We start from the raw sequence: 10022 nt of genomic DNA, 5'->3' as shown, positions 1-10022 counted from the left end.
CCCCCAAGGGGACCACTTTCCTGAAAAACATCCGCCAGTTTATCATGCCAGTGGTGAGTGCCCGATCTTCTCGTCTTATCAAGACCCCAAGACGCTTCATGGATGAAGAGATCCCTCGACCCCCAAGAACTGAGGCCTCACCCCCTCCCCGGCCACCTGTGGAAGTCTCTCCACCAGCCCCCCAAGAACCACCTCCAGCCCCTACCCCTACCCCTTCTCCACCTCCCCGCTCACCAACACCCCCACCAACCCCTCTTCCTGAAAAGAGACGGTCTATCCTGAGGGAACCCACATTCCGATGGACTTCACTGAGTTTGGAGCTTGCCCCACCTCCACCTCCAGCTCCTCCTCCAGCCCCACCCCCAGCACCCACAACCCCATCCCGGAGGCCCCTTCTGCTTCGAGCTCCCCAGTTCACGCCTAGTGAAGCTCACTTGAAGATCTATGAATCTGTGCTGACCACACCTCTGCCTGGGGCCCCTGATCCTCCCGAGCCAGAGCCTCCCCCAGCTGAAGAACCTATCTTGGAGCCTGAGTCTCGGACAGGCAGTCGAACCAATCACCTCAGCTTGCCCTGCTTCACCCCTTCAGCAACCACACCAACAAAGGCTGAGAGCCCTCAGGGTTCACTGGTCCATAGCAATGGGCAGCAGCAGCCTCAGCCTCAGCCGCTGCAGCCGCCACCACCACCATCACCATCACCATCACCGCAGCCACAACAGCCACCACCACAGCCACCACCAGTCCCTGATGAGCAGAGCCTTTGTGCCCGGGGAACAATTTCCCTTCCACTCTCTGGGGTGGAAGAGAAGATGTTCAGTCTTCTAAAGAAGGCTAAAGTACAGCTGTTTAAGATCGATCAGCAACAGCACCAACAGAAGGTGGCCCCCCCAGCTCCGGTGAGAATAGACCTTTTTCTATTCCCTTTTAGCAAGCCAGGGGCCACCCATTCCCTTGTGTCCATCTTTTGCCACCTTGTAGTTTCAGGATTTCTTTACAACAACGAACCTTTAGCCCTATTCTTCCCCCTCACTGTTGGTCTGTCCCTGTCTTTTCTCACCCCAGTCTTTTTTCCCCCAGCCAAGTCCTGGAATGAGGGTGGAAGAATCTGTGAGGGCCATCAAACAGAGTCCTGACAGAGGGGCTGTCAAGTCCGAGGATGAGTTGCTGGAAGCCAAGAAAGAGAGACCCCCGGTATGGGACAACTGTGGGACTGACTCAGTGGAGGAGGGAGAGAAAACCCTTTTCATCCCTGCTTTGTCGGATTCCGGAGAACCCCAGAAAGTGACCATTATTTCTCCTGCTTATTCCTCTAGGGTCCTGAGTCGCCAGTGCAGGGTCCTCGAATCAAACATGTTTGTCGCCATGCTTCTGTGGCACTGGGCCAGGCCCGAGCCATGGTGCCCGAAGATGTCCCTCGACTCAGTGCCCTGCCCCTTCGGGAACGGCATGACCTTGCAGCCGATGGTGAGGATGCTGGGGTCTAAGGGTTAGTGTACTTTATGTAGGACAGGGAGCACTAAGGAGAAAAGGAAGCCTTGAAAAGGGTTGGGGAGAACAGTCTAGCTCAGTGGTTCCCAAACCTTTTTGGCCTATTGCCCCCTTTCCAGAAGAAAATATTACTTAGCACCCCCTGGAAATTATGAAACTATTGAACTCAGAATAGAATGTAATACCAAAAAAGTGTGGCCATCATCGCCTCCCTGGATCACTGCAGCACCCACCCAGGGTGGTAGCGCCCACTTTGGGAATCACTGGTCTAGCTGATCTCACTTCCTATCACAACAGATACATCATCAGCATCTGAGACAGAAGGTATCTCATCAAGGTCTCGAAGGGGAAAGGTGGAACCAGCAGGCCTGGGTGGAAGCTCAGGTCCCACAGGGACTGGGGGGACTCTGCCCCATGCCCCGAGGCGATCCTTGCCTTCCCACCAAGGCAAGAAGATGCGAATGGCAAGATGCGGCCGTTGCCGAGGCTGTTTGAGACTACAGGACTGTGGGTCCTGTGTCAATTGCTTGGATAAACCCAAGTTTGGAGGCCCAAACACAAAGAAACAGTGCTGTGTGTGAGTTACTCTAGAACTCTTCTCATACTCCTTGTTATCCTGGGTCCCTCCCTCCTCAACGTTTTGTGAATCACCTGAGGTTCCTCCTCCCCTTTCTCTGCCCAAGCATTGTCTGGAGGCTTCTTAGGGCCCATAATCCAGGCCAGATCCTATGGGCCAACTGTGATAGAGATTCAGCTCTCTGTTATCATTCAGTATTTTTATCCTTATTTAGGACTGTAGGGTCAGCATCCCTTTAGGTTGCCCTCCCCTCCCTTTCCCACCAGACCTCTGGTCCCCTCCCCCAGTGATGGGCCACTCCCCTTCCCAGGTACCGGAAGTGTGATAAGATTGAGGCCCGAAAGATGGAACGCCTGGCTAAGAAAGGTAACGTTATTCTGCTAGAAAGGTGTGCCAACTCCACCCCCCCACCCACCCCCAGAGTCCCCATACCCATAACACCTCTTGGCAAAGGTGTGACTAAGGGAGCTAAAGTGGGGAGGGTTTTCCTTCTCTTATCCTGGCCCCAGCTCCATTTCCTTTCCAGTCTTCTGTTTCATTCTCTAATCCCTTCATATCTTCCCTTTTCCAATTATTCCCTTCTACTTCATTTCTTCCTTTTTGGTCAACTACTTGGGCTCCCCCATACTTGTGCTTCTTATCCTCCACACCATTTCCCCCCCTGTCCTGACAGGCCGAACAATGGTGAAGACACTGTTGCCCTGGGATTCAGACGAATCCCTGGAAGCCTCTCCTGGGCCTCCTGGGCCTCGTCGGGGGTCAGGAGGTGGGGGGCCCCGGGAAGAGGCAGTGGCCCCCCCTGGGTCTGAAGAGCAGGATCCCCTCCTGCAGCGCAAGTCAGCCCGTCGCTGCGTCAAACAGCGGCCTTCCTATGACATTTTTGAAGACTCAGATGACTCAGACCCAGGTGTCCCCCCAGCTTCCCGACGACGAACCCCTCGAGAAAATGGTGAGAATCAATTACCTTCCTCTATGCTGGTTACCCCTAACTCCCCGACCTTTAATAGGTGGAATTTTTTCTGGGCACTTACAGAGACTTACGTTCCCCTTAACTTCTTGGGCCTCATGGGTTATAAACAATATCAAACTTTAGGACAAGCATGAATTGTGTTCACATAAACGTTCGCTGACCTTAATTGTGAGTAGAGTACAAGATATAAAGACACCTCCGGTTTCCCTGTTTATGTGGGGAGGGCAGTAGGTTTTGAGGGAGAACAAAAGGCTCCATGAGGGGCAGAAGATCTTATTCCTTCCCTTATCCAGAGTTGCCCCTGCTGGAGCCTGAAGAGCAAAGCCGGCCCAGGAAGGCCACTTTGCAACCCGTGGTGCAGCTTAAGGCTCGGAGACGTCTAGAAAAGGTCAGCTCCATCTCCTGTCACACCATCAGAATGAATAAGAGTTTTTGAGAGCCCTTCTGTGCCCAGCTCTAGTCCAGGCTCATAGGAAAGGGAAGGAGCTAGGAGCAGCAGTGAGACAGGATGACCCTAACCAAAAAAATAGCTTTGCTTCTAGTTGGAGAAATCATAGTGTACACCTGTACCACAATGAATAGTCTCAGTAGGGCTGAAAGAGAATTATTTGATGGAATGGAGTTGAGCTGGGCTCCAAAGAAAGTATTGAATTTGGGTAAGGACAGGGGAGCATCAAAGCTGTTGCCACTAGAGTTTGGGGAGGGTAGCCTCACTTGGAACCTTTTCTAAGAATTCCTTTAGGGAAGCAATGGAGCTTGGGTTGGAAAAATAGGGTACAGCCAGAATCCCCTCCCCCCCTTGTCTTGTCCTTGCCTTGCCTCCAGGCCCATCTCCCTCCCACCCCCTCCCCAGGACACTTCTGCTCCTGGACTCTTTGCCTCCTTCCCCAATGGCTGGACTGGAAAGCAAAAATCTCCTGATGGTATCCACCGAGTCCGTGTGGATTTCAAGGTAGAGGAGGGACTATGGTTTTGGTGAGGGTTGAAAGTGGGTATCAGATTGGGCTGGGTGGTGGTGGGTTCAGGTTTTGGGAGTCATGTTGGTGAGAAAGAGAGGGACAGGAAGTTTTAGCTTAGTATTTTGTTCTAACTCCTGACCTCTTTGGAATGAGAAGCACAAGGGTGGGTGGGGGGTGGAATGAGATATGTTTTGAGATAAAAGGGTCTGGCAGATTTATAGAGTATAAGCCTTAAGGCATCAGGAGGGTTAGGACCAATGCAGAACTGGGGCTATTAAAAGGGATGGGGCAGCAAAGGTCTCTATCTCTGATTGCAATCACCCCTTCCTCCTTCCAGGAGGACTGTGACCTGGAAAATGTGTGGCTGATGGGTGGTCTGAGCGTGCTCACTTCTGTGCCTGGGGGTCCCCCCCTCGTTTGTCTGCTATGTGCCAGCAAAGGCTTACATGAGGTCTGAGACCATTCTTCCCCTCTAACAACCACTATGCCCTCCAAATCATTGCCCTTGCTTGTGTCTGCTGCACTTTCCTCAATCCCCCAATTTCCCTTAGTCTTTCCTGAGTATATGGGCTCCTACTTCTACAATAAAATTCTCTTCTCCCTCTTCAGCTGGTGTTTTGCCAGGTGTGCTGTGACCCTTTCCACCCATTCTGCTTAGAGGAGGCAGAGCGGCCCCTGCCCGAGCACCATGACACCTGGTGCTGCCGCCGGTGCAAGTTTTGCCATGTCTGTGGGCGTAAGGGCCGTAGCACTAAGGTTTGAGGATTTGGGACGTTGGGAGGGGTGTGAGTTTGGGCCATCTATGGCCAGATCACGTTCCCTAACTTCTCTCATCTTAATACCTTAGCACCTGTTGGAGTGTGAGCGCTGCCGCCATGCCTACCACCCCGCCTGTCTGGGGCCCAGTTACCCAACCCGTGCAACTCGGAAAAGGCGCCACTGGGTGAGATGTCCCAACCCCTTGCCCTCAGATCTTTCCAACTTGACTTTTCAACCAACCTACAACTTTGTGCTCATCTTCTTCATGTCCCACTCTGCACCTGCCCTTGTGACATTTGCTCCTGTTCCTACTCTTAATTCATAGATCTGCTCAGCCTGTGTTCGATGTAAAAGCTGTGGAGCGGCTCCAGGAAAGAACTGGGACAGCGAGTGGTCAGGAGATTGTAGTCTTTGCCCTGGCTGTACCCAGCTTTATGAGAAAGGTAGAGAGCCCCTAGAACTGTATTTGGGCAGTCTTTGTTGAAGCTTTGACCTCATCTTTTAAGGAGAGGAGTGGAGTGGGTAGAGGGGCCCTCAGGAAAAGAAGTGGGCCCTGGGTGGTCAGATCTACCTTGCAAATCCTAGGGGGAGAGGGGAAAGGTGTTCTAGGAGTGGATGGATACTCAACAGGAAGACCCAGAGCTTATGGAAAGAGAGGGTCCCTGCTGACCATCCCACCCACCCCCATCTCTTCCACAGGAAACTTCTGCCCAATTTGTACACGCTGCTATGAGGATAATGACTATGAGAGCAAGATGATGCAGTGTGCACTGTGTGACCACTGGGTGCATGCCAAGTGCGAGGGCCTCTCAGGTGGGTGGGGGGACCACCCTGGACCCCAGCCCTGCTCTCTCTGACGATCCCCAGTCCCCTTCCCCTTCAGGGTGAGTGGACTCCAGATCCCATGAGCTCCCTGGGCACAACTTCCCCCAGCCTCCAGTGTTTTATTCCTGAGGGCTGTTGGGAGCTGTACTGTCAGAGATTTTTCCTAATCTTTCATCCTTATTCCTGCCCAATTTCAGATGAGGGCTATGAGATTTTGTCTGGGCTGCCAGATTCGGTGCTATATACATGTGGGCCATGTGCTGGGACAGCTCCTCCTAGATGGAGGGAAGCCCTGGATGGGGCTCTTCGAGGAGGACTACACCAGGTACTACAAGGCTTACTGAGTGCCAAGGTGACTGGACCACTGCTGCACTGCACCCAGGTATTGGAGAGGGCCTCTCTCTGGGTGAGGGAAGGGAACTCCTAGAGGCATGTGCTTACTAGATGCACTGTTGCAGTGTGGACAGGATGGAGAGCAATTGCACCGAGGACCCTGTGACCTTCGAGCTATAAGCCAGCTCTTTGAAGATGGACACTACAGCTCTGTGGTATGACATGGGGAGTCGGTTTAGGGGGTCCAGAGGCTTGGGGTGGATGAGGATTAAAGTAAGGACCTTCCCTGACAACTACCCACCCCCTTATAGCACAGCTTCATGGAGGATGTGGTCAGTATCCTGATGAGACACATGGAAGAAGGAGATGCCCCTGAGCGCCGGGCTGTTGGGCAGGCCAAGGGGCTCCTCTTGAAGGTGAGGAGGATCTTAGGGAAAGTGTTGGCCAGGGGAAGGGGTCTCCCATCTTCTCTCTTGTGTTCCAGACACCTTACTGATCCTCTCTTTTTTCCTTTGTCCCCTTTCCCTAGCTACTGGAGTCTGCCTTCAGTTGGTTTGATGCCCATGATCCCAAGTACTGGAGACGGAGTACCCGGCTACCCAAGTGAGCAGGGCTTTGAAGCCTACCTAGGGTAGAGGAGAGGGGAAACTTACAGAATTCTCCTGCTGGGCCTGGGAGAGCCAAGGTCTCTTGAGTGATTGTCTTCCCTGCTCTCTGCAGTGGTGTCCTTCCCAATGCAGTTCTTCCCCCATCTGCGGATCACATCTATGCTCAGTGGAGACAACAAGAGTCTGAGACCCCAGGATCTGTACATCCACCTGGAGGAGGTGCCATTCCAGGTATGGGAGGAAGGGTTCATTGTTTCTGGGGTAGTTCAGTGCTAAAGCTTTTGGGGGAAGGGGGGGAGGGAACAAGACCAAGAGACAAGAACCTCAGCCTATTGGCATTATTCACTTTATAGCTACCCAAGCCAAGGAGCTAGCTTTGGATCCCCATTTAGAGGATCCACGTCAGTGTGCCCTCTGTCTCAAGTATGGAGATGCTGACTCCAAGGTAAAATAAATGGGAATGTGGGTGGAGATTGCTCAGTCCCTAATTCTAAGCCAGGTGTAACCCCCTGCCCACCCTGGAACTCTTTCCCCTCTTCTTCCTTTACTATCCTCTTTCCTGGGATCCCATCCCCTTTTCCCTTCTTCCCCTAGGAGGCTGGAAGGCTCTTATACATTGGACAAAATGAGTGGACACATGTCAATTGTGCCATCTGGTCAGCAGAAGTGTTTGAGGAGAATGATGGCTCCCTTAAGAATGTTCATGCGGCTGTAGCCCGGGGCCGGCAGATGGTGAGGCACTGGGGCCCTACCTCCAGCCTTGGGCGTGCCATTCAGTGGTTCTGAGCTTGTTTCCATGTCTAGAAAATGAAAATGATGCTTATGTATTTCATAGGGTTTTTCAGATTTAGAATGAAAATTAATGATTTGCAAATCGCAAAGTGCTATATAACTGTTAGCCATTATCTTGGGGTCAAAGGTTCTCATTTTCAGGAGTGATTTGTGGGAAGAAGGGATTGGGATTAGACCTCTAGTGATATGAGTTTTCCATGAAACCCCAATCTCCTCTTCCAGAGGTGTGAACTGTGCCTGAAGCCTGGGGCCACTGTGGGCTGCTGCTTGTCCTCTTGCCTTAGCAATTTCCACTTCATGTGTGCCCGAGCCAGCTGCTGTATCTTCCAGGATGACAAGAAGGTTTTTTGCCAAAAACACACGGACCTCCTGGATGGCAAGGTGGGACTGTGGCCATCAGGGTAGGGGCAAATCCTTGGTATCCCTCTTTTTCACTCTTCCCCCAAGGCCTTTTCCATTATGTTCCACCCGGCCCAACCCATTGCTCTTTTCAAGTTGCCTCCCTTGAGTATGTATACAAGGGTGGACTGTAACTGCTACTCAGGGACGCTGTGATACTCTCCCCCTTACTGCCCAAAGATCAGATAACCCTCAGGTCGAGGCTGTGTCTGTTAAACCTCTGTGGGTAGCAAAGTTTATGGGCCCTTAACTTTACTGACACTTTCCTCTCCCCTCCCCCTTAGGAGATTGTGACTCCCGATGGCTTTGATGTTCTCCGAAGAGTTTATGTGGATTTTGAGGGCATCAGTTTCAAGCGAAAGTTTTTGACAGGATTAGAACCAGATGCCATCAATGTGCTCATTGGTAAGACATCTCCCCTTTCCTTTCCATTGCCTTTATTTCCCATGCTCTTTTGTGTTCACTAGGGAAGCACCCCTCATCCACCCCATTCTCAGGAGTCATTTTACTTTGTCATTCTCCCTCCTTTAGGCTCTATCCGAATTGATTCCTTGGGGACGCTGTCTGACCTGTCTGACTGCGAGGGAAGACTCTTTCCCATTGGCTACCAGTGAGAGGCCCTGATAGACTGGATTTAGGGGTGGGAGAAAGGGGAAACCTCTGACTTCTTTTGTCATGCCTCTCCTCATAACCTCTCAGGTGTTCACGTCTGTACTGGAGCACAGTGGATGCCCGTCGGCGCTGCTGGTATCGGTGCCGGATCCTAGAGTATCGACCCCGGGGCCCTCGGGAGGAACCTGACCATATAGGGGCAGCAGAGGAGAATAGGACCATTGTGCATAGCCCCATTTCAGGTAACCTGCCACACACCTTGTGTATATAAGGCGTCCTGCCCTCCCACCTCAGGTGCCTACTGGCTTTCAGGGACTTGGTCTCATTCACTTTGCACATGGATAGGAAGCCATGGTTTTCCCCACTGACCATCTGATGTCAGAGGCAAGATTGGCAGACACTGTACAGTAACAAGTTCTCAGGAGCCGGGTCGTGGAGGATGGAAATAGGCTGGGGTAGGCTGCCTGTGAGTGGAGAGGGACTATCCTAAGCAGAGGCAGGAATGTTTTTAGCAGCCAAAGACAATTTGGCCAGAACAGAAAAGGGGGGTCGGGGGAGTAGCAAGAAGTAAGTCTGGAAAGGTAGGAAGTGTTCATGGATGCAGAGAGATGCAGAAGGAATGGACAGATAGGAGAGGTTTCCCCCTCCAGTAGACCCATTTTCTCTTCCCCTAATGTTTTTTCTGTTATTTCAGAGCTGCCTGGAGCTGAGACCCCCAAACCGGGGCCTGATGCAGTTTCCCTGGGTCCTGAGCGGTCCTCCCTTGCCCAGAACACAGGCCCCTTACCACCCCCTCCAGAACAGAGCATTGCCCCTTCCCCAGTCCCCCGATCCGTCTCAGGGGCTAGAATCAAAGTGCCCAACTACTCACCTTCCCGAAGGCCCCTGGGGGGGGTCTCCTGCTGGCCACTCCCCTCCCCGGGTGAGTATGAACTAAGCCATCATTAGCGAGGGGCACCGGCTGGGGGGAGCATGGAGGTGGACAAGTCACTCAGGGAGGAAGAGGGAGCTGGGCTGATGCTCAAGATGGGAGCCTTGAGCCCGCCCCGGCGTCTTCTCTTCCCTTACAGGAAGTCCATCATCTCTGTCTCACCACATCCCGACAGTTGGTGATCCAGACTTCCCAGCTCCCCCAAGACGCTCCCGCCGTCCCAGCCCCCTGGCTTCCCGGCTGCCACCCCGACGGGCCTCTCCTCCCTCCAGGCCCACTCCTCAGCTCAGGGTGCCCCCTCCTACCTCAGCCCTCGAGGCCCTCATGCCTACCTCAGGGGAGCTGGCTCCCCCCGGCCCAGCCTCCTCCCCACCCCCTCCTCCTGAGGACTTGGGCCCCGACTTCGAAGACATGGAGGTGGTACCAGGGCTCAGCGCGGCCGACTTGGACTTTGCGGCCAGCCTCCTTGGCTCCGAACCCTTCCAGGAGGAGGAGATTGTGGCGGAGGGGGTTGGGGGGGGCAGCCGGGGGGGGCCTGGGGACAGTTCGGAGGAGGAGGCTGGCCCTGCTGCCCACTACATTCACTTCCCCCCCACTGTGGTGCCTGGTCCCATTCCACCACCTGGTCCCATACCTGGGACCCCCCGAATTGAACAACTGGATGGAGTGGATGACGGCACGGACAGTGAAGCTGAGGCCGTCCAACAGCCCCGGGGCCAGGAAGCCCCTCCTTCAGGGCCAGGGGTGGGTGGGGTAGGGGTTGGGG

The 10022-nt window shown here is 53.5% G+C and overlaps 1 protein-coding gene across 1 annotated transcript; it reads left to right on the top strand.

The window, feature by feature from the left end:
• Positions 1-8: 8 nt before the first annotated feature.
• Positions 9-10009, top strand: LOC123256611 (histone-lysine N-methyltransferase 2B-like; the record flags this gene model as incomplete). Its single annotated transcript, XM_044685197.1, has 26 exons — positions 9-899; positions 1081-1194; positions 1317-1467; positions 1789-2068; positions 2379-2434; positions 2742-3017; positions 3332-3426; positions 3892-3990; positions 4335-4448; positions 4607-4753; positions 4845-4940; positions 5082-5199; positions 5456-5569; positions 5779-5963; positions 6040-6129; positions 6226-6330; positions 6444-6517; positions 6635-6741; positions 6876-6967; positions 7117-7254; positions 7537-7695; positions 7998-8118; positions 8245-8323; positions 8413-8567; positions 9020-9247; positions 9396-10009. Coding segments are annotated over 26 exons (4698 nt in total), but the record flags the coding sequence as incomplete, so codon positions are not given.
• Between the last annotated feature and the right edge of the window lie 13 nt (positions 10010-10022).

Source organism: Gracilinanus agilis, unplaced genomic scaffold, assembly GCF_016433145.1.
Source record: "Gracilinanus agilis isolate LMUSP501 unplaced genomic scaffold, AgileGrace unplaced_scaffold6835, whole genome shotgun sequence".
NCBI lineage: Eukaryota > Metazoa > Chordata > Mammalia > Didelphimorphia > Didelphidae > Gracilinanus > Gracilinanus agilis.
The sequence above is the reverse complement of the archived record's forward strand: the minus strand, read 5'-3'. Positions and strand labels throughout refer to the sequence as shown.